Source organism: Linepithema humile, chromosome 3 (genome assembly GCF_040581485.1).
Source record: "Linepithema humile isolate Giens D197 chromosome 3, Lhum_UNIL_v1.0, whole genome shotgun sequence".
Lineage (NCBI taxonomy): Eukaryota > Metazoa > Arthropoda > Insecta > Hymenoptera > Formicidae > Linepithema > Linepithema humile.
The window spans coordinates 604,736-628,595 of record NC_090130.1 but is presented as its reverse complement, the minus strand read 5'-3'; the positions used below and the strand labels follow the sequence as shown (position 1 = coordinate 628,595).

At 31.2% G+C, this 23,860-nt stretch overlaps 5 protein-coding genes across 6 annotated transcripts; 4 read left to right on the top strand and 1 right to left on the bottom strand.

Annotated features, from left to right (window-relative positions):
- The first annotated feature begins 177 nt into the window (after positions 1 to 177).
- Positions 178 to 1,310, top strand: mRpS18B (mitochondrial ribosomal protein S18B). Its single transcript, XM_012373404.2, has 5 exons — positions 178 to 373; positions 443 to 599; positions 703 to 800; positions 870 to 1,000; positions 1,094 to 1,310. Exons 1-5 carry the CDS (start codon positions 311 to 313, stop codon positions 1,230 to 1,232), a joined length of 588 nt encoding a protein of 195 aa, XP_012228827.1. The 5' UTR covers positions 178 to 310; the 3' UTR covers positions 1,233 to 1,310.
- Positions 1,276 to 2,764, top strand: Pyroxd1 (pyridine nucleotide-disulfide oxidoreductase domain 1). Its single transcript, XM_012373400.2, has one exon. It carries the CDS (start codon positions 1,276 to 1,278, stop codon positions 2,725 to 2,727), a length of 1,452 nt encoding a protein of 483 aa, XP_012228823.1. The 3' UTR covers positions 2,728 to 2,764.
- neb (nebbish) lies at positions 2,753 to 21,027 on the bottom strand. 2 transcript variants are annotated; one of them, XM_012373415.2, is made up of 12 exons: positions 20,832 to 21,027; positions 19,964 to 20,527; positions 19,217 to 19,763; positions 18,904 to 19,131; positions 18,686 to 18,814; positions 8,367 to 8,527; positions 7,977 to 8,186; positions 7,279 to 7,551; positions 6,045 to 6,117; positions 5,799 to 5,968; positions 4,889 to 5,351; positions 2,753 to 4,321 (listed from the first exon to the last, which is right to left on the bottom strand). In XM_012373415.2, the coding sequence occupies exons 1-12, from the start codon at positions 20,936 to 20,938 to the stop codon at positions 3,488 to 3,490; spliced, it is 3,759 nt and encodes a 1,252-aa protein (XP_012228838.1). In that variant the 5' UTR covers positions 20,939 to 21,027; the 3' UTR covers positions 2,753 to 3,487. The 2 variants fall into 2 exon arrangements, with proteins under 2 accessions (XP_012228838.1, XP_012228839.1); XM_012373416.2 differs by lacking the exon at positions 7,279 to 7,551.
- Positions 10,518 to 18,307, top strand: fok (fledgling of Klp38B). Its single transcript, XM_012373417.2, has 2 exons — positions 10,518 to 10,932; positions 16,766 to 18,307. The coding sequence occupies exons 1-2, from the start codon at positions 10,824 to 10,826 to the stop codon at positions 17,002 to 17,004; spliced, it is 348 nt and encodes a 115-aa protein (XP_012228840.1). The 5' UTR covers positions 10,518 to 10,823; the 3' UTR covers positions 17,005 to 18,307.
- A 757-nt stretch (positions 21,028 to 21,784) lies between the features above and the next one.
- Nup43 (Nucleoporin 43kD) lies at positions 21,785 to 23,691 on the top strand. The gene is made up of 7 exons (XM_067351453.1): positions 21,785 to 22,014; positions 22,286 to 22,390; positions 22,467 to 22,588; positions 22,667 to 22,788; positions 22,890 to 23,038; positions 23,109 to 23,355; positions 23,451 to 23,691. Exons 1-7 carry the CDS (start codon positions 21,901 to 21,903, stop codon positions 23,624 to 23,626), a joined length of 1,035 nt encoding a protein of 344 aa, XP_067207554.1. The 5' UTR covers positions 21,785 to 21,900; the 3' UTR covers positions 23,627 to 23,691.
- The last annotated feature ends 169 nt before the right edge of the window (positions 23,692 to 23,860 follow it).

The following is a 23,860-nucleotide window of genomic DNA, read 5'->3' as shown; positions in this document are numbered from 1 at the left end:
CATGAATACATCATCCGACATATGCTATTGTATAGATCCGTTCCCAATCAAAAACTTTATTTTTTAGTGACAAATATATTATCAATAAAAATTTCTATTAAGCACATTTTTCTATTGGACAATCAGAATATCGCACATTGACAAGTCTATTCATATTAAAGATTGTAAACGCATTGTTTTCTGTTATGATTCGTTCACAGTAGTGTATGTACATAGAACTTAAACACTGTGAATATATTCGATGTTACCTGATTCACACGCTGTTTAACCTCACGAAACTCTACGTAATATTCGTTATAACTTGCGAAATATGTCGATTCTTAATACATTACATCGAATTGGAACGCTGGCGCGAGCGAGTTTATCTCATAAAGTAAGTTTGCAAAGTAACTAAGAAACAATATTTAAGCCAATGTTTTTTATAGATTTAAATTATTCACAGCTCGATCCAGCAAGAGCTATCACATTTTCGGTTGCACGTTGTTCTGATAATACAGAAGAAGGAAATATAGCTGAAGCTGAGAATCCAGATGCTCCCAAAGTTGCCCTTAGACCAATTGTTTCAGTAGAAACAAGCATCAACTATATGAATAGTGATGGTTAGAAATTGTTTATGAGCTATGTTATATATCACAAAGTTTAGCTTATAAGTAAGTTTATGTGATAAGATTATTATATTAATGTAATTGTTACAAAATCTAGCTTATAAAAAAACATACGGAGATGATCCAGTGTGGAAATTATATAGAAGAAATCACAAAGGAGCGTTTCCACCAAAAAAGACTCGAAAGACTTGCATAGTATGTATTCAAATTTTTCTATGTATTATACAATTGATACAATGTTTTTAACAATCTTGTATAATTTAGAGAGCCGGTGTAATCTCTACTGGAAGTCCTTGTCCCATATGTAGAGATGAATATCTCGTACTTGATTATAGAAACATCAAACTGCTTGAACAGTTTATCAACAAATATAACGGCGATGTTATAAGTTATACGTAAGTAATGTCTAAATTTTATTAATTATTTCAGTAGTTTATTATATTTTTTTGGCACATATATTTATATATTTATTTTTTATATATTTACAGAAAGACAAATATTTGTCAAAAGAGGCACAAAGAACTTTTAATTGCATTACTCAGAGCTAAGGATTATGGGACTATCACGTTTGATGTCCCTATAAGACAATATAATTACTCAGATTGGAAACCAGCAAAGAATAATTAGTTTTTATTATCGCTGTAATGTGATATGTACTTTTTTGTTAAATATGAATGAATCCAAGGAACATATGGAAGAAATGGAGTCCACTTTTGTCATAGTGGGAGGTGGCATTGCTGGGGTATCTTGTGCCGAAGGATTGAGTTTTCTCGCTCCTGAGGAAAGTATAATTTTAATTACCGCTAGTCCCCTGATAAAAGCTGTGACAAATGTAGTTCCACTAGGCAAAACATTAATGCATTTTGATATAGAAGAGAAAAGTGCAATCTCTTTTGGTGAAAAACACGAGATGTTACAAGTTCTTCATGATACTGTAGTTAAGATTGACACAGCTAGGAAAAAAATAGAACTCAGCAGTGGAAAGATCATAAATTTCAAAATGTTATGCCTTTGTACTGGCGCAAAACCCAAATTGATAGCAGAAAATAATGATCTTGTTATAGGTATTCGTGATACAGAATCCGTATTACAATTTTCTGAGAGACTTAAAAACACCAAAAAAGTCATAATTGTTGGTAATGGGGGAATTGCTACCGAAATTGTACACGAGGTTAAAGGTGTTGAAATAGTTTGGGTAATTAAAGATAAACACATTTCTGCAACCTTTGTTGATCCTGGAGCTGCTGAATTCTTTTTAAACAAGATTTCTTCCAAGTCCGATGAGTCACAAGAGCTTAGTAAAGATGTGCCAACCAAAAGAATGAGATATGTAATATCAGATAGCGCACCAGTTAAAAACGGAGCTGCTCTTGGTCCAGATTGGCACAACAGCTTTAATATGAATGGTGCACTCTTTACACGTACAAATGTGCATGTTGAGTACGAATGTGAAATAGCGAAATTATTCACTACCGAGGAACAAAAGCAGTTGGATTCTACAGAAGAATGGCCAATCTACGCGCAATTAACGAACGGTAAAATCATCGGGTGTGATCTTATCATTTCAGCAACAGGTGTTATCCCAAATTCTAACATATGTGGATTGGAACATCTGAAAAGAGGGGAGGATGCTGGGTTGTCAGTAGATTGGGAGCTGAAAACTTCAGAGAAGGATATCTATGCTGCTGGAGACGTGTGTACCGCAAACTGGTCAAAAGCGAAACACTGGTTTCAGATGAGACTCTGGACGCAGGCTCATCAGATGGGTCGCTACGTTGCTAAATCAATGGTCTCGAATTTAAAAAGTGAAGAATTCTTGCAAGACTTTTGCTTTGAACTTTTTACTCACGTAACTAAATTTTTTAACTACAAAGTTGTGCTACTTGGCTTGTACAACGGACAGACTTTGGGAAAGAATTATGAGATACTTTTGCGAATCACTAAAGATCAAGAGTATGTTAAGATTATTCTGGAAGATGGTAAAATGCAAGGTGCCGTGCTCATCGGGGAAACTGACTTGGAAGAAATGTGCGAAAATTTAATACTTAATCAGTTGGACTTAAGTATGTATGGAGAAGATTTGTTAAATCCTAATATTGATATTGAGGATTACTTTGATTGATATATTAAATTTCTAATAAATGCAATTTGTCTGACAATTCTTTATCAAATTTATTTTCACAATTAAACTTAGCCTAATATTATTATTCACTCTTGACATTTCATATATAAAAATTTATTCTTATGGCACATAGATATGAATTTTATAATATTTTTAGTCAAACATTCTTTTTACATTCGCAAGCTTAAATTTTTTAATTCCGTCAATAACATTAGATTGTAAATTAAATCTTTAATTTTAAATATGAGAAAATTAAAACTTTAAAAATAAGAATTGGAAACTCTTACTTTAATCATTGGCATATGCGACAGTGTATAGCTAACTGAGCTTACATAGATAATATACAAAATATATTTCACTTAATATTCTTAAATTGTGACATCTCTAATCTAACATATTTTTAAAATATATATTATGTGTAAATTTTGTACTAAGCCTCTTAATTTGATTATACAAAAAGAAGTCGTGTTTTAACATAGGCAAAATTAAAAAGTTAAATGGAAAAGATAAAATTATAAATAACGGTGAAAATTCAAAATGCATTTCTAATAAATTATTTAAAATACATTAAGATACATTAAAACGTATAAATTAATGAAATGTTTTCTAAGTCTAAAACTGTGATATGATATGTATCATTATTATAATATCATTACAATGCGTTTTTTTGTAAAATATCTTTAAAACGATAATAGCGCAAGTTTACTTAAAAATAATGATTATTTTAAATAATTATTGCTTTATTGTTCTGTGAGGTTTATTAACGATTGGTTTTATTAAAAAACTTCACGTTCTTTTGAGCACTTCTGGTTTTCGCATCTAACACATTGTCATGTATACTAGGCTTCTTCGGTGACATATTGCGACTGGCCGAATTTTTAAAATTTTCCATTTTTAATGGTTTAACTTCGTTATTGACATTGCTAACGTTGTTCATCGAAGTTTCATGCCTTTCTTCGCATTCGCTTGTCTTGTCTTTACTTTGAAAAATATTCTTTATGTCGATTGTCATGTCGATAACAGTATTGTTGGCGCTGTTTATCGAAGTTCCACTTGTATCCTCACATTCACTTGACTCTGTGCTCTGAAAGATACCTTTTAAAGTTTCAATAATATCCTGCATCTTTGATAATGATTCAATGATCGGTTTCGTGTCGAGCTTCTGATACCGATGACACAACTTATTCAATGTTTTCGCAGCGACTTCAATTTGAACGAGACACGCATTTACATCTTCCTGTTGATCGTATGTTACAGATGTTTGATCACTGAACGTCGCTTCGAACATCGACGTATCCATGGAGAATTGATGGATGCTCTCATTCAGTTGCTTCTTCACAGGTGTCATGTTTATCGAAATTTTACTGCCATTCAAGGAGTCTTCAAATACTTCCGTTTCATCGTAAGACTCCCAATAAGAATCGAAATTTTCCAGTTCTTTTATAGAACTCTCTATGTCGCAATTTCTCAACCGATGAACCCAATTTAGAAAGACTATTGGTTGCAACAGAGCTTCCATCATACGCGTTTTATCGCGAACGCGAATTACTGGTCGCAAACTCTTTTTTACTATAGTTTGTTGTTGGTAAAACTCCTAGAAATAAAAAGTAACATCAAGATCTGGAGAAAATATTAACTATCTATATATGCAGAATTTATTATTTAATGTCTAATAAATTATAGTACAAACTGCTCAGATAATTTCTTATTAAAAAATTAATAAAAATTGTAAAATAAGTTTTTTATAATTATTGAATAAATTGCAGAGAGAAAAGAGTATGCTTCATTTGTTTGCTTCTAATATGTGCTGATCACAGTTTTTTATAACAATTTACGGTCAAGGTGCACAAGCTTCTAGTATATATCTGTGTATTTACGATATCTCACTATGCCAAGAGATTTAAAACCAAAAAAGATATTAGTTCTTATATTTTATCATTTATCATAATTATAGTTATATCATCAAATTCAAAGATTACGCGATCCAACTGTTCAAGAAACCCACACTATTTCAATATTCAAATGCAGTTTCTCAAAAATTATGTATTTACTTATTTTATATTTTCCACTCATTTTTATACGAGGAATCATCTAGTCACTCTTACCACAATTTACTAAACAATGCATAATTTGCGTATACAATTATTACAAGATAACTCACGTAATTAAAACCGGCTTCTTTACACCGCTGTGTCGCTTCTTTGACGAGTACTTGCATTTCGTGCAGACTAATTCCACCGGCGGTTATCGTTTCCTTGTCAAGTTTCGTCTTTAGCGCACTCTCAATATCGGCAGCTTTCTCATTCAGAATACTCTCCAGTTCTTGCAGAAAGTTTGATTTGTACGGCGATAGTCTCTCATGACTTTGCTCCAGTTGTATTTTCTTGATTTTATTATTCGTTTCAACTTCTGTGGCCAGTAACTCCTTCTCCAATTCCAACTCTTTCTTTCTACGATTAATTTGTTCGAGTGCGTGTTTTTGCTCTTCCAAAGTGGAACCGAGAACTTCGATCTTGTGCTCGTACGTCGATTTCTGCGAACCAAGTTGCAATTCTACCTCACGCTTTGCATTTTCTAGTTCCTTTATCGCTTTTTGCTTCGATTCCTCCAGTTCTGCTCTTAATCTGTTGAAAAAAAATTGTTATGCAATTAAAAAAAATTCAAAATGCAGTAAAAAATAATTATGCAATAATTATCGATAAGAATTGTTAATGGAAAGATAATTTCAGCTAGAGCATAATTATCATATGATCATATTCGTGTCACTAACGATTGTTTTGATAATAATCATAAGAACGCGAAATTGTTTAGGTAATTAATGATAGTAAAGATAGTAATCACAAAAATGCCAAATGTTTTAATTGGGTTCTCCTTAATGATAAGTGAGTTTGTTATTGTTATCTATACTATTATCTATACTAGTGATATAAAGAAATTCGCATGTTTACTACCATTATCAAAACACTCATTAATGACCTAATTATTTACTCCAATTAACTTTTGTCTTTCTCTTGAAATTTTGAACTTTGAAGAACGGTCTATTTATATCTATTTTAACAAGCAATATATACTTTTCTTCTTGTATTCGGAGGATTTCTTGATGCGCAAACTCGAAATCTATCGCTTGCGTGGAAAGTTTAACATTGCAGGAATCATCATATGGATTTAGCACTTTGAAATAGTGATTGCCACCGATGACTAAACGATCACCATGTTTGAGCATAAGTTTCCCAGTCACTATCTGAAAAGCAACAATATCTTTAATTAATATCAAATCTCTTAGAAATAAGCAACAATATATTGTTGATTATTATTACCTGGCCATTGACGTACGTGTCTCCGTCCATTTCCGGTGTTAAAATTAATTTGCCCTCGTTATTTTCAATGGAACTGAGAAAAAGGAAAAGAAAATATAACAAGCGGCCATATAAAGTATATCAATATATTAATATATACGATATATAATTCAAAAGGAAAAAGATTAAAAACACCAGTCATGCATTTATATTAACAGAATTCAATAATTCAGAAAAAATTAGAATAAGCGTGATATTTGTATTTTAGTGAATATTTAGTTTTCGTCAAATGGTATATGCATAAGCGCATCTATTTTACAAGCAAGCTGCAAGTTGTATATTTACTGGCAATGATAAGTACAATTTTAATAGTACATCGTAAATCTCCGATTTGTTTAGATTCCAATTTATATGGCGATTTCATGAATTCCTACTGCAACCTATATAATGTAAAATGACATCCATAGCAAATATATAAAAGTATATAAACAGAATGTGAATGTTGGATAGGAAACCAATAACACCTCAAAATTACAAAAAAAAAACATCAAAATTGTTTTCGCTTCCGTCCATCTAATTGATAAAACAATTTGTTTTTATAATCAATCATTGCTGTACAATTTATTGCGCAATAGCAACATTACACGGGCATTAAGATTAGAAATTATTAATTTGTTATAAGGAATAACAAATGATGCAATGCATGCTGATGAACAGAAGAGTGGCAGTTTCAAAATGTTCCCGGAATTGGAGTTTACAGAAATATTCAAACAAGAAAAATTGTTTTACAAAGACATCAACCATATTTCAACAAGTACGTAGAATATTAAAAAAAAAATTTCAGATTTACTACTATAAATGTTAATGAAGCAACAACGTTTTTACTGACATCATTTACAATGCCGATGGCGGAATTTAAAAAACTTTCACGAAATAGCTTTCAGGAATGCCTCCTAGATTTTTACAAATGCTTAACAAAAACGTATAGTATTTTAAAGGAAAAATAGCATAAATAATTTATGTAGAATATTTCGTATTTCTCAACTATGCAGCATGTCCAGGAAGCTTTTTGAAGTTATCGAAACAAAAGATACAAAAAAAATAACATTGTTAAGACATGTTTGGAAAAAGGAGAAAATCAGCCTTCGATTCTAAAAAAACATCTCCCTCTTTCTCTCACAGACTCATTCCATTCTCTTTCTTTTTTTCACTCTACCCAAGCACGTAAAACAAACACGCACAGTCCATGACTAACCAATGCAACTCTCTAACAAGAGGCCCGTCCAACAAGATGTCCAGCTTTCTGGAAATGGCTTCGGATCCGCTATTTTTTCCAACACGGACCAAACCTGGAGGTATGAGATACAAAAGCGTACCGGATAACATAGGATCGGCCGCGAGATTTACAAGACAAGGATGTTTGTCTCTTTCGTGAAAATCGATCTCAATGGCGATTCCGCAACGACGCAAATATTTCAGCTCCGAACTCTTCTTCTCCTCGGCTTTCTGGAACTTTTCGCTCCAGCTCCTGTAATTATACGTGGCTAACGATTAAGTCTTAATTCGAGTCGGAAAAGTCGCTAGTAAAATTTGCGAAACCTTTTCAGACCTAATAATATCACGTATTTACAAGTGCATATTTAATATCCTGAAAAACTTTGGCCAATTTTATTTACAATTGTAAGATTAAATTATAGCTTCCGGCCCTTTAAACCAAACAGAAATAATTTAATTAACCGACAATAAGAATAAAACTAAAATACATCTATTATTATATATATGTATATCCGTGTTTAAAAACCATATTTTATAAAATTATCGCGCTAGTACAAGAATTTATTTTTCTTCTTCTAATATCTGGTAAAAAAGAATCGATAATATAGACGGACTTAAATTTTATCGAACTTGCTTCATAATTTATTCGCCTGCAAGGGATCAAACAATTTCACTTACATTTGAGTGGCAGCCAGTTGTTCTTCTGTTTTCTTCAATTGATCCTTCAGCTCATCAATCTCCTTTTGCTTTCGCTTAACTTCTCTGTCGGGCTTCTCTGTCGGGCGAATTGGCTCGATGCAATCGAGCAATCGACGAGGTACAACTCCAAGTTGCTTTTCATATCCCTCGCGTACCCCACGTAAACGTAGAACTTCAGCTTTTAATTCGCTGTTAGAAGTTTAAAAATAAATTAAATCATTAAATTATGTATTCACCTTCGTTATCTATAAAAATAATGAAACTTTAATTATTATATATCATATTTTTCTTCATATTAACAATTTTTATTTGCAAAACAGTTTTGTAGTTTTGATATAACTTTTATCGCACTAAATTAGACTACTTTACCGAATTTGCCGATCATGTGGATCCTCATTGATACGAATTCGATTGACTATAGCTCTAGCCTGGCAGGCGTAACGAAGAGTCGCTAAAGTCTCTTCCACATGAATATTTGCTGGTGATATCGTCCCCAGCATTGCCGTCCGTGAATTTCCTCCCAAACTTTCCTGCAAAAACATAGGAAATATTTTTGTATATCTATTTAATTTTTTTAACTGTTTCACTATGCATTTTGTGTATTATAAATTTTACAAATCACGAGACTTAGATAAAATGCATGACTTTGCATAATTAATGCCAAAATATTTGCACGGCGACTTAATTCGTGGTACTTCAAATGCATATATTGTTAAAATGTATTGTATATTTTTATCTGAATCCGACACAGTCCACATAGTAAGAGATAAAGTGTTTATCGCGTATTGTACTAAAAGGCATTAAACGCCGGCAGAAATAAATTTAATCTAATCTAACCGCAAATCTAATCAGTTACAAATCCAATTATCAGGTATTGTTATCGATCTATATTGTCATCGATCAATGGGGAATTCTCTACGCATCAAAAAGAATGATTAGATTTTGAAAGCTAGATTCTTTGATTACATCCTTTGTTCGAGGGCCTCTTAAGATATGATATCTTAAGTGAAAATATAATTTCGCTAACTTTTATCTTTAAATTCTATTCTCGAATTTTATTTTGCAATTCATTCTTAATCCTTAACTTCCAATTTACAAGTAAATTAGCAATTAATTGCGTACCGATAAAAAATTTCAATGAAAAACAAATAATTTGACATCACATGAAACACAGATAATTTCTATTAATATTCTGCTAGAATGAAATAAACATAAAATAGATTTTTTAAATTGAGTATCAAAATAATAATTAGCGATTTAAGACATTTCACGCGCCAAGTACGCACTGTTTACTGATTATAAGTAATTGTTACATTACAAGAATTGTTAAAATAAAAAAAAGCTTTCCGGTGATTGAAATTTTTCTATCTATATCTGTTATGCTAATGTCGTGTTTTAAATGTATTGTTATCTTCAAATGCGTTGAGTTTATAGTTGCCTTAAAATTTCCATACTCGCATGTAAAAAAGTTTTATCATTGAAAACCATGTAAATTTATGAAAAAAAACCTAGGAAAACAATTATTCCAGAGTTTATAAAAAATTATTTGAGGAAAATCCCACGTATTATTTATTATATCAATTAATGAGTGAAGCATAATATCAGAAATCAAATTAGATATTATTTCTGTTCTCATATTGCGATCTCTTTTGCTAATAATATCAGCATAAAATTTTCGGATCATTTATCGTTTCATTAATTTCATTGTACGTAATAATCATCGATATGTATCATAAGATTGGCATTGATAACGAGTTCAAAGCACAATAAAGCTTGATCATCATTGAAACATGTGTACAATATCATCTACTGCGCAATTTCATCTCTCTTTTCTTTCTTTTTTCCTGTATGTGTTCAATAGTACGATAATAATAATTATAACTGTTATATTATTATTATTATAAATATAATAAATATATTATGAAAAATGAGCATTATACCAAATAGCCAAATGTTAGCAATATTGACAGATTGACAAATCAAATTGATCAATCTGCCAATATTCGTAACGTTTGTGGGCAAATGCCCAATACGTTTTAATTCTATAATATATATATTTTGTCTTTATTTAATTACAAAAAAAAACATTAAAATAGTCAACAAAAATAAAAATATAATGTAGAGGATGTAGAGTGCAATGCGTACAATTGTGGGAGAAAAGAAAAAAAGAAAAGAAAAAAAAAACGGCGAGTTAATGTATAAAATATTGAGAATCAACGTTCGTGTAGGCGCACGCGCTAATACGCACGTACGCATGTACTCATGCAACAAGCACGGAAGCACGCACGCATGCGGCTTTCTTCGTCGCGCGTGTTTGTTACCTTTTGCGCGTCGCACAAAATCGAGAGAAGCGACGAAGATGATTGGTGGAGCGGAAGGTGGGGCACCGCAGAACGTAAACGAGCGTACGCGTACCCCGAAGGCCGGGAAGATATGTTACGGAAGAAATATGGAAGACGGGAGAGGAGGAGGAGGGGGGGGGGGGACGCAGCGGAGAACCGGTGAAGCGGAGTGGGAAAGACCGACAGATAAACATTACGTGCGTTAGGCGTTCATGCTTCGTTAGTATAAAGCAAAAGTTGTAGGCTACAGGTCGAAACGAACGCTTTTTCTCCGCGGTAGAAGAAAAAGAAACTGCGTTTCTGCGATCGAGCACAAACGGTGACACGACGCTCGGGCACAGAAGGTAAAACTTGACGTACTCTGAGCAAAGAGAATGATGCTGCGGTGAACGAGCCACTGACGGAAAAATCATTTGCTAACAAATCCGCACTGACAATCTTCAATAACAATAGTCTCTTTCACTGATCGTCCCCGAAAAAAGCCATGGATCTTGTTTACATACCGGAAGTGTTCACATATGGGTACTCGCGAAATCCGCAGTATCGCGACTACGAGCAACCGTGGAACCAGGACTACTTCAAGTGCGGCAACAGTGAGTATACAGAGCTGTTTCAATTTGCTCGACGATGCTCGATAGTGTTTTGTCGAAAGAGCGAAATCGTTGCGTTTTCACATGGCAAAAATTCAAGCGATCTGTTTGGTCTTTAATCATAGTTTAATAGCTCATAGCTGCGAACGCATTCGAATAATTAATAACGTTGATAATAGTGAATGATAATATAGCGCTTCGTTGTATATTATGCTTACATATTCCACGTGGCAAACGTATTTTCTTGAGCGGTCGCACTAAATGTTTCTTTGGATCAATTACAGTTCAAGATCAATTTTTTTCTTAACAGGAATGTGAAAGTATGGAGTTTTTAATTAACAGAATGTCGACTTACATTAAGGTGACGTGTTATCCTGACATTTAACAAAAATTGTTTTTAAAAATTGTTATATTTCTTTCTATAATTTTCGCTAAAGAAAAATTAAGTGTATTGGTTAAAGAATCTATAAATGAAATTTTAGATTGATATCTTGGGAACTGGATTAGATCACAGTGCAATCATGCATAATTTCCCGAAACGCAGCAGATGTTTGTGCAGATAATTGTGATAAATACAGATAACGTTTACTCAACGCAATTTTGCAGTCGGCACGTGAAATTTAGACAATAAAATATGCTAAATTGTAATCTTACGATAAATGTTAATTGATAAACGAAGAAGTATTTCCATTTCTAATTTTTTTATGCATTTTTAAGCATAAGATAACGAAAATAAAAGAAGTATTTTAAACACATGCTTGTTCATTGTTTAAATTTGTATTTACTTTTTTTTTAAGCTTAAATATAAATAAACACGGAAAAATAAATAATGAATACTGAAAGTTTAGAAAAAAGAAACATTTTTAAGAAATAATTTTTAGGAATATCTAAACAAAAACTATTATTTTCAGGGAGAAAAAAAATTATTAATTAACTCATGTCGTCATTATCGCCAATTATAAGACTGTAATGTCTTTGCAAAGGAACATATCTTATCTCCAATTTTATAGCTATCAGCATGGGACGATTTTTGTACTTGAGTAGAAAAATTCTTATACCTGAAAACCGACCGTTATACAGTAGAATTTTCAAATATATTTTTCCGATAAACCATTAATCTTCTCTGTGAGTCAAACTATTCGAGAAATATATTTGAAAATTCTACTGTATAACAGTCGATTTTTCAGGTATAAAAATTTTTCTTTAGTTTGAGTTATTGAAAGAGAGAGCATAAATATATATCCGAACACATAAATATTTCAAATAACATTCGTGATAATGTACGCGTATCAATATATTTCTTCGTTACTTAAAAATTATTGTTGGTTTTTTTTCCAGCAAGGGACGCGAGTTGATCCAAAAGTATTATTCTCTCTGTTGCTCATTGAATATCGAACAAAGACAGGGATATGATACTTGTGTCGATTTGTGTCCCTTCGTGGAAAACCATCATTATAAGTGACATCTGGCCATGTGCTTTCTACTAACCATGCTTCCTTTCGCCTATCCATATAACTAAAGAATTTACTTTAAACAATACGCCTTGTATGATTCATAACGTCTCATTTTTTTAAATATTTTTCATATAAAACTTGATAGACTCCTTTGGTTTAATCAGCTTTCCAAGTTGTTTATGAAAATAAATGAATATTTCAAATATCCGAGATATTTCGAATAAGCAAATTAAAAGGTATAGAAAACATGCGAATAAAGCATATAAAAAGAAAATAATGAAGGAAACCGTGATAAATGTAATCGGAAGTCCGGATAAAATTGCGGAAAATTCGTCGAACTACGAGCAAATTGCAAAAATAATAATCGTTAGTTCTGCTGCATCGCACGTACGGCTACGCAGCAAGTTATATTTGTCTGTATTAGCATACATATTGACGGAGAATTTGTTTGTTACGTCGGATGAGGGCGGGGCAGTGATTCATATAAACGCGTATCAACGGCAAAAACAATAAAATGTCGCAAAAGTGATTTTTTTGTTGAGAATTTTTACATTTAATCGCAGAAAGATTGCCATGCCTTTTTGGTGAGTTTCAGAAAAAATAAAAATCATAAAGTCAATCTTACGATTTTTGAGCACATGTACGATAGCTTTTCTTTCCACGTTTTTCACAATCAAGTGAAGTAAAGAAATAAACAAATTTTCGCAGGAAAAATAAGATATTAAATATATACAAAATTATGCAGAGTATAACAGAGTAAAATACCTTGCGATTGCAATCGTAAAAAATTATTTTTTATTACCGTCGATATCCGCAAAGTGCTATAATGAAGTGTTATAATTAACAGCGAGAATTTGCGGATAATAGCTTTCGTTGTACTGTGAAAACCTGCGTTGTAAGATATTTTGCGCTTGCAAAATGTACATTTCGAAGCACACAGCAGAAACTTGATTAATAAGAAAAGTATTTTTCAAATAATGATCTTAATAAAATATTAAAACACAACGTAAATTCAAAGAAATATTTTATAAAGATATTATTTCAAATTATATAAAATATTTTAGTTTAATAAAAGAAAAAATCTTTATGAAGATATTTAGATCTTTTTATCTAAAGTTTTCCAGATATTTCCAATAGTTTGTTTATAAGTTTCCAATAATTTTATTCTATATCTATATTTGAATATTTATATTTATATTATTATTTTTATTATGCTTGCTGCGCTCGAAATGCGTCATCGGAAACGATTACATATTTAGCATATCGAATCGATTAGAAATACTGACAATGGCGTAAATTATAAGTATTCCTTACAGAGGACAAGTTCAAGATAATTACTGCGTCGATAGTTCGCTAACGCATTCGTATGCAAAAAGGCAAATAATCAATGTGCGAGTGACTTCCTATTATCACATATCATCAGATATATTGCATTGCACCGCGATCTAAATATATTATACACGGGAAAAGTATCACTGTAATGTTATCGCAAATCTCGGTACATTTCTGCACTTTGTCAATCACATTCATATACATAATTAATCGCGTTTGCGACCGCAACTTTAATCACGTTTGCAGTTTTACGGTATTTATAGCTGTAATTATCGAGACACCGTAAATTATACGATCGCGAACGGAAAAAAGAGGATACATTGTTTTGTTCTCAAAGAAGCACACGAGAAACACATTGGTGTTGCAATGTGTTTCTCATGCAAATTAGTTTCTGTTTTGCGTCTTCGTAACCAGATAACATATTACATAATTGTATAAATCGGCGCCAGTAAATGGAACACTTATTTACGAAACGCGTATCTCGAAATTCACAATTATATCCAATCTTTGTTTTACATTGTTTAAGAAGCATTACATTGGCAATCCAATGCACTTCCACGCGCCTGTTTACCACACCTCGCGCCGCGATCCGTGTTCTTAACACGAATAAATAAAAAGAAATCCCCCCATGTTATCACATTTTAAGATAAGTTGCGATATATCACAGATAAAATTGTGTTTATTGATATTATGGCCTAAGAAATATGTATTTGTCTCAGAAAAAATGCATCGATTAAAGATCAATGATTGCGTTGCAAAAAATAATAAGTATCTTGTTATTGAAGATATCATCAGTACATATTGCACTGTTTATGCCAATTATGTAAAATCTTATCAATTTTTGAAAGAAAAAAAATGTGTATTCTTTAATAAATAATAAAATAAAATTTTTTAAAAATGATCTAAAATAAGGAATTTTGAGATAGCGTACGAGCAAATTGCGAGTTGCGTGATTTCAGTTCTAACGTTCAGCATTATGCGTATGCTATGTTTCTGCGGTACACACGTGTCTATTTTTAGCTGGCTTCTTTAGGCGGCCATGTGCTATATGACCCGAATCGCGTTTCGAGCTTCACAACATCTCTCTATCAATATTCATAAAGCGATTTTTAAATTTAAAACGCGATAACTCAGTTCGGCCTTGATTATCAATTGTAAAAAACTCGCTGACTTCTGGAAATTTCTGAAATGCAAAAACATCTTTTAGATAAAACAAGTTCTTCAAGAAGTTTTTTTGAAACGTATCTTCTAGACGTGATCAGACGACTAAATCATTCTTCTCAGCTTATAAACAAAATTGCATATCAATCACAATTGGATAAACATAATTGCGATTCGTCACTGTATTTGCGACAAGCTCCAGAAGCTATAATACGCGACACGTCCAGGATCTTTAAGTGGTCAAAAGGTGGAACGACGGATTTCCATGACTCAAAGTAAAAATATATAATCAACTGGCGCTACAAGTGAGCGCATGCAAGATTACACGGTAGAATTTTTTAATTAATATGAATGTGATCGTATATCGTGACGGTCGTAACATTTCCTGTTGGCATACATACAAGATGATGTTTTTTAATGACACTTATCGTTATTAAAAAGCGAATTAAACGCGACAATCCCGATGTTTGTCAAAATCTTCATTAATTATTCATTCGCCAGTATTGGATGTGTAATTTAATTAAGCCTTTTCAAAGTCAGTAACAAGCACACGTGCCACAATTAAATAACGCAAAATTTACAACTTCACTGTATCATTTTGTACACAGTGACTCTCTTACACATTTGTTTACACATTTCTAGATATAAAAAAATACGTTTTTTTAATCTTTCTTTTTAACTTTGTACTTTAATCTATTGTTGGTTTATATTTTATTGTGATTTAAATGATATTTATATCCAAAGTTAACAAAAAGGTACAATTATTCTTGAAACCTACTCATACATGAATAAATATGTGAGAATCGCTGTAATAATGTGGGGGAAAAAAATCATTTAAGCAATTAAAAATTAATCGCTCGATGAAGTTGGCAAACATGATTAGATTATTTGAATGTTTGAGTAAACTTTGTGAAACTATTATTATTTTTTATCTTAACGAACTAAGGATTTACTAGCTTTGAATGATAAATGTGTATAATTTAATTTCCGTCGCAAACACATTTGCGGATAATCGTTATTATCATATTAATGTATATGTATAATTGATGGAGATATAAAACACAAATATTTATTGCACAAGATTCAATTAATTCTCATTAGCATATTTGTAAATATCTCAATAAACTCAGTATTAGGCAAAATTCGAACATAAATATCTGCATATTACACGAATCATTGCAAATAAGAAAAATGTTAATAACCCGATTATTCGCATTCGCGTGAACGATCGCAGATTTGAGACTAGTTTTTCTCGAAAAATACCAAGTTTTTATCATTTATAAATTGCGTCGTTGATACATTAAATGAAAAAAATCCCGTAAATATTCATGCAGCACACTCAGTGTACCGAAGAATAAATAAACCGGTTTGACTAGCAAACTTTATATAACGTAAAACGCACATAGTCTCTGGACCTACGAGTTTTTCACATATCAAGATGAAAATTTTTGCAATTGCTACAAAATACATACGCGTATTAAGTATTTCACAAAGCTGTAGTGAGGATAATTATAATAGGAATAAAAAACTGTCCTTTAATCGACTTGCAGTACTCAGACTACTTGAGTCTTGAGAATTAATTGGTATTACTTCAAAGCAAAAAAATATAAATTTTAAGAATTAAGAATTATCGTTTAAATATTTATGTAAATCTGTGAATTATGGACTGTTTTTTCCATAATTATTTAATAAATATTTGTTTTATAGCGTTTGAAAAGATAAATTGATGCATTTTATAGTAACCAGTAAAAATTATTGCAATTAAAATTATGACGGGCATTACATTACTACGAAAAATCATTACTATGAAATTCTTGTATATCTCGGATATTAATTTCAAATATTAAAATAAACCGCACTCAACGATTTGTTTCACGTTATTGTTTTAGAAAAATCAGAAACTCGACGCAGCACGCGAGAACTGTCTAAAGAAAATTGTTATTTATGCAAAGAAATGAAAAGGAGGAATCTAGCTGTTTATATAAGAAGTAAATCACGAAGCGATTCCTGCCATGAAGGAATTCAGGAAGAAGAGGAGAACGATACGACACACGGCGAGCAAAAAACTGCAGATCCAAGTCAAAATAAATCTGCGAAATCACGCAATACAGAAAAACAGAAATCGTAATTCTTTGGTATTGTAAACAGTAATATAAGCTTCATATAAGCATAATATCTGCAACCGTAAATATGCGTACATAAGGAAGTTACTTTAATTTTAACGATTATATTACGTTCTTATGTTTATCTTACATTGAATTATTATTTTTGACAAAATGTATTTCTATATAACAACACAATAATGATAGACTTCTAAATTTCTATCATTATTGTGTTTTATACTTTACAGATATTCAACAATTTTTTAATGGTATATATAAAATTTGCATCTTTAAAGACGAAAATATGAATGGATTCTCAAGATTTATACTGAAGTATATCATTTTTAACGAAAATGTATATCATTGCCATTATTATAAAAATCATGATTGACATAAGTGCATAAATTGTTAAAAAATTGCAACAAATCTTTCGATCGACTGAAATACTCATAAAATTTATTTGAACTATATCAAATAAAGCTATTTAAGAAATATGAAAAATTTATATCAAGATGTACTCACAGTAAATTACTTTACTCGTTCAATTAGGTTTTATCAATATTTGCTGCGCGCTAATTGTTCAATAAATATCTTTGTGTATAAATGTGAATGTAAATAGCTTCTTACAAATATGTATTTATTGTGTCATATAAAAAAAAATAGAATGTCTAAAATTACATAATAATGGACATATCCAATTTTTATAAAGACTGTTTACTGTGGCTTTGATAAATTTTCATAACCATTGATAAGGGTTTTAATAATTAATAATTTTGAATCTATGATGAATCTACATGAATTATACCATTGAAAAAGGCAAAAGAAATAAAATATCAATGTAATAACAATTTTTAGATTTATCTGTAACTATTTTGTCTGGAACAACTAAGATCAGCTAAAATTGTGCAAAATTTAATATAATCAAAATTTGAAAATTTAATGAAGTTTCAAAATTAATTGTTGCATAAGACTGAGTACATGATTGTGCGTTATAAGAATAGCGAATAGTGTAGTTGGTAAGTTAATTCACATAAATGTCATTAACATTTCACTTGTAACATAGCATTACATAATGTACTTATTGTTAGCTCTGAGAGATAAGATTCTAATTTTTTTAAAGACGATTAAAAATATGGAGAATGCCGGTATTGATATGCTTTTACTTATCATGTAGTGAGATAATATTTATCTAATAAGGTTTATATTTAAGTTACTGTATTATTGCATATAACCATGATATTGTCACAAATATTTTCACTTCACAAGCTTGGTGATTTTAAACATCACTTTGATTGCTTGAAAATAAAAATTATAAACAATAAATAATAATGCAAGTCTTTTTAAATTTTTCCTTCCTTATTTGTGTGTGTTGTGTGTGCGTGTGTGTATGTGCGTGTGTGTGTGTGTGTGTACAAATTTCCTCTCATTCCAATAAAAAAATTTATCTTATTCCAAAACTATATTGAAATTTTGTTGTAAGAATCATTAAGTACTTGAAAAAATATTCATGCAATACTTTGCAACAAACTAAAAGATCAAAATATCTTAAAAATTTATATTTACATTTATATAATTTAAATCTTGTGTTATTTCTTATTAAATCCTCAATTTTCAAGAGAATGTTAAGATAATAAATTTAGCATTTCTATTTCTGATTCAACATGTAATAATCTAAACCATACAGTACTTGAATGAAATAGTACTTACCTTCAGCAGCCATGTTAATACTGATTCACGATACGGTACGAAACCCTGTTTACGATTACTTGTGTTCTCCGTAAGTGACGCAATTACCTTCCCCAATGTAAGTAAAGATTTATTAATAGAAACCCCTTCCTATATAGGACAAAGGATAAAAAAAAATATTAGAATTTGTCATTATTCATTATTTGACGCATATACAGCACAGGTGAAAGGAAACAAACCCTTAATCTGTCACCAGTAGCAGAAGTTTGACTCAATCTCTCGCTACCAGCTAAGTCAATCAAATTAATTTTGCTGCGACGATTGGCATCAAGTGATTTGCAGTCCAACTGATTGTCCAAATGTGTCTGAGTTAATACAATACTAAAAATACTGTGAGACCGTGAACTTTTCTCATTCATACCAGTTGCGGCTGTGGCTCTCTGTGAATTTCCTACTTTAAGCCAAGCCTAAAAGATTTACATTGAAAAAAAGATAAATTTATACTTAAAATAATTGTAATTGTATTTTGCAAGTTTGAAATCATGAATGTACCTGTAAATCTTTGTAATTTTGTACACAATGCTGACTCAAGTCTACAACATAAGGACCAAAGACAGGATGCTCCCTTACTTTGAGAGGAGCCTTTTTTGACCCGTTATTTGTGCTCGTCAAAAGATCATGAATTTTTTCATTGTATATTTCGAAATAGCTGATTTCTACAGTTGTCTCAATTTGTGGATTGTCACACGCTTGTGTAAATATCTCCTGGCAAAATCTTGGTATAATACCAACATTTTCTTCGAACGGTATCGCGGTTAACTGCGTGGATTCTGTGCCCATTAAGCTATAACTCTTTCCAGATCCTGTCTGTCCATATGCAAATAAACAGACGTTATAACCCTCGAATGCATTTTGTACTAAAGGCAGTACCATATTACGGAAGACGACTTCCTGATTGGCATGGCCAGGTGTGAGTGGATCATTGTAAGAAACAAAGCAATGATCATATGTAAAAGTGTGATGTGCAGATTCACATTCCACTGTAACATTTTGGCCACTTCCTTGCACAACTGTTGTAACTTTTGAATCATTCGATTCTCTGAAAATATGTTCAAATATCATAAGTAATACGATATTTGTTGTATATTAGTATAATAAAATACAATTAGACAAAAATTTATTGTAAAATAATTTTATCATAAAAAATTTTAATATAAGTAAATTCTAATTTTCTAATAAAATTTTACATGTGTGTGTATATATATATATAAATTACAATTACAAGAAAATTTTACTTACTTGGAATTCAAAGGTCTAATGCGAATACCAACAGTGAGATTACTGCTTTCACCTTCATATATTGTTTGCTCTGCAACTACTATATCATCAATTTTGTGAGACGGGGTTTCTAAGTGAACTGTATTGAAACAATCAGGAGTGCTTTGTGGTAAAGCATGATCACTAAAATAACGTTTCAATGGTGTTCTTGTGGTAGATAAAATATTATATTTTGAATTGACACTAGGTGTGTTTGCTATCCTTGAATGCTTTGGTGTCCCAAATTGCATGACAGTCTTATCACTGGATAAACTGTTTATAAATTTTGTTTTGATAGGAGTCTTCAATTTTTCATTCGATGTAATATTATTACAGACTGGATTTTCCTGCTTTACAGGATTTGCAGATTTAAAACATGATAGCTCCACATTGGATGACTTATTTGAAGATCCTAATGTGTCTATTACTTCACGTTTTGATGGTGTCCTCTGTGTAAAACTCTGTATCTTCTTATTTGCACTTTGACTTTTATTTGATGGGATAGATGGCTCATTAGATATGAAAGAAGGGTGCAAATTTTTCTTTCTATAACATAAAACAAATTACGTTATTTTGGAAAGTATTAATTTAATAATAGAAACCATTATAAAATACAAAAAGTAAAAATATCTAATAAAATTAATCTCTAAAACAAAATCTATATTTAAAAATAACATATATTTAAACTTTTATTTAACAAAATACAATATTTATTTTTATTAAACACTCTGTAACAATATAACCTACGACAATTCTTATATGAACAAAAAATAATAATTTTTAACCGTTAAGCAATGTGTACGCAAAACACAACGGTTGCCAGATTAAACGTCAACAATGAAGCGCTTACGCTTTTATCGCGGGAATAGTATTTTCTTTGTTTGAATTTCTCGGCGAAGTTGAGAAGATAGCTTCGCAGTATCCATGGCTCGTAGATTTCAGACTATGGTGAGACATTTCAATAAAAATCGTTGAAAAACTGTTTGACGGACACTATTACAAGAAAATTTGATTTCAGTGACCTAACTTTACGGAGCCCGGGCTTTTAATCATAGAACACGAAAAATGTATGTAGATGTGATTTACATAAACGTTATGCTTAAAAAATTGACCAATCGTGTATCGAATACAAATTTGTATTAAACACATGATTGGTTTATTCATAGTAATAATATAGAGGTCTGTTCTTTATAGCTGAACTGGCTGCATTAGTTCAGAGTTTATCTTTTTCTCTTCACATTGAAAAGAGAAAGATAAACTCTGAACTAGTGCAGCCAGTTCAGCTATAAAGAACAAACCTTAGGTCTGTTCTTTATAGCTGAACTGGATGCACTAGTTCAGAGTTTATCTTTCACCTTTTAACGTGGAGGGAAAAAGATAAACTCTGAGCAGTCAGTTCAGCTATAAAGAACAGACCTTATATGAATAATGCGAGTCACCCGCATTACTGCTCATTGGTCGATTTGTTTACGCCTTAAGCCGGTATCAGACTACACATTGAAGATAGAGATTGAAGATTAAAGATTTAAATTTGACCAATCAGAACAAAGAACTTTTAGCTTCTTTTATTTCAATTGGTCAAATTTCAATCTGTAATCTTCAATCTTCAATTCTGATACGGGCTTTACGATTACAGGAAAAAAAAACTTTTTTAAAACTTTTTTACGTATAATGGCCTTTACGCAGCTACAATTTATTTCAGGTTAGATTCTCCGCTTAATAACGCATAGTACTCTTTAATTACGACAATTGATAATGCAGTGTTCTTCAATTATACCTGTGCTTTGCTGTTGATAGTATCTCGTTGATGGCGGCACTTTTGATATTCGAGCGGGCAATTCGCAATCAGCTGATGCTCTGTATATGATTGTATGTATCGTTCGACTTTACTTTGAACTGTTCATTGAATTTATTTAAGGATGGGCGAAAACGTACAAGGAACATTTGTATCCGAAAAAATTTCCAAAATAAGGTGGCAACATGGTGATTTCACAGAAGCAAGGAATTTCTTAACTGGCAGTTGGGATAACCCGGTGAGACTCGAACATACTTAACCTAGATTCAAACTTTTATCATATACAATACAAATATTTATTTATGAGAGAATTACTGTATTGATAATTGAAATTTTATTGTTTTGCACTTTTTCAAACAATTTCTGTTAATTTTTTTTTTAATAAAAAAAAAATATTTTTAAATAGTTACGAATCGTCTATATTTTTTATGCTGTGTTATAATAAAAATAAAGAATCTATAATAAAAATATTTTTGAGTAATTTTAATTCTTAAATTTTTTTTATACAGGTAAATAAAATTACGCATTGGACATTTAGAACAAATTATGATGAAGAACCATCTCCTGTAGTCTTGTCATCATATACATTCCTTGGTGATGTTACTGAATTGAAGGTGATATATTATTCTATCATGATATAACCAATAATTTATCTTATGCATCGGGAGTTAATGGAATACAAATTTTTAGTTTATTAGCAAAGATTTCTTCGTGGTTTCATCATCTTTAGGTTCAGTAAGATTATTGCAAATTGAGGAAGAGTGTGCTGAATTCAAAGAACATATGGCATGGGAATTTATACATAATTTTAAGTGAGTAAATTTGGCTGATTATACAACTTTAAAGACAATCGTAAAAATCATTATATTTTTAGTTATATATTTTTATAGGACAACAGATTATGCCTCTTGTACTGCATTGTCTACTTTTGAACAAGATATAGCTTCTGCGGGAGAAGATGGAAAACTTAATCTTCTTACAGCTGCAGAGAAAAAACCAGTTAGAGTTATTGGTAAATGCTATACTAAATAGAAACATTTTGGCTAATGTATAATATAGTTATCATACTTAGAAAGAATACTTTATCATATTTTCTTGTAATTTTTACAAAAGATGCTGATAGCTGCTCCATATATTGCGTTGATTTTTTAAAACATAACGAAGTGCTTACTGGAAATTCAAGAGGACATATGAAAATTTGGGATTTGAGAAGCAATCGAGATGTGCCTGATACAACTTTTATGCTCTCTGATCAAGTTAAAGTAAGCTACAAAAGCTGTAAAAATTTTTTGAGACAACATCTTACAAAGTAATAAAAATATTTTTTTACAGACAGCAGCTACAAGTGTTACGCATCATCCCACACAAAGACATATTGTAGTTGCTGGTGGAGGTGATGGCAGTTTAACTGCATGGGACTTGAGAGAAAACACTTATCCAGTGTTGCAACTCAATGCACATACTAAAGCCATCAGTGAAATACTTTTCCATCAAGACAGACCAGACAATATCTTTACTTGTTCTGTCAGTGGAGAATTATGGCATTGGAATAATGCACAAAGTTCAAAACTGAAACTTGGTAAGTAGCTTTAAATTACAGATGGATAAAAAGTTTATACAGGACTGCAGTATTACGTAAAGAGCTAATTCAAACAAACTGTTTTGCAATATCAGATTCTACAGATACACATTGGTTGAAGCAAACGATTAGCGCAAATGGGAAAGTTAATGCGACTTCATTGTGTGCTGCTATGCATAAACCGATTAACAGCATCGACATCAATAGATCGACGCTTCTTTTTGGATGTGACAATGAAGCAATGTATATCGTAAAAAATGTACTTATTTAATGTGTACATATTATATATTTTGATATCTTCATTATGCTTAATAAATGATTGTCAACTTTTCTCTATTTATCAAAATCATTAATTATTTTTTTCAATGTGTATATTCATATGATTGTTATTCAAAATCAATTCTTAGCAAAAATTTGTTTAGATGATGCTTTTTTTATATGAAACCTCTTGATTATCAAATTTTATTAAAATTCTGTTAAAAGTCCGCTTGGGATTAAAAATCGG

Bases quoted from the DNA above. Each gene is read 5' to 3' on its own strand.
- mRpS18B (XM_012373404.2), top strand. From the start codon at position 311: ATGTCGATTCTTAATACATTACATCGAATTGGAACGCTGGCGCGAGCG. The intron at 600-702 runs GTTAGAAATTGT...TACAAAATCTAG, and splicing joins CAACTATATGAATAGTGATG to CTTATAAAAAAACATACGGA. The intron at 1,001-1,093 runs GTAAGTAATGTC...ATATATTTACAG, and splicing joins GGCGATGTTATAAGTTATAC to AAAGACAAATATTTGTCAAA.
- Pyroxd1 (XM_012373400.2), top strand. From the start codon at position 1,276: ATGAATGAATCCAAGGAACATATGGAAGAAATGGAGTCCACTTTTGTC.
- fok (XM_012373417.2), top strand. From the start codon at position 10,824: ATGGATCTTGTTTACATACCGGAAGTGTTCACATATGGGTACTCGCGA. The intron at 10,933-16,765 runs GTGAGTATACAG...TTATTGTTTTAG, and splicing joins CTACTTCAAGTGCGGCAACA to AAAAATCAGAAACTCGACGC.
- neb (XM_012373415.2), bottom strand. From the start codon at position 20,938: ATGTCTCACCATAGTCTGAAATCTACGAGCCATGGATACTGCGAAGCT. The intron at 20,528-20,831 runs GTAAGCGCTTCA...TTTATGTTATAG, and splicing joins ACTATTCCCGCGATAAAAGC to AAAGAAAAATTTGCACCCTT. The intron at 5,352-5,798 runs GTATATATTGCT...TTTTTTCAACAG, and splicing joins CTCCGAATACAAGAAGAAAA to ATTAAGAGCAGAACTGGAGG.
- Nup43 (XM_067351453.1), top strand. From the start codon at position 21,901: ATGGGCGAAAACGTACAAGGAACATTTGTATCCGAAAAAATTTCCAAA. The intron at 23,039-23,108 runs GTAAGCTACAAA...ATTTTTTTACAG, and splicing joins TGCTCTCTGATCAAGTTAAA to ACAGCAGCTACAAGTGTTAC. The intron at 23,356-23,450 runs GTAAGTAGCTTT...TTGCAATATCAG, and splicing joins AAGTTCAAAACTGAAACTTG to ATTCTACAGATACACATTGG.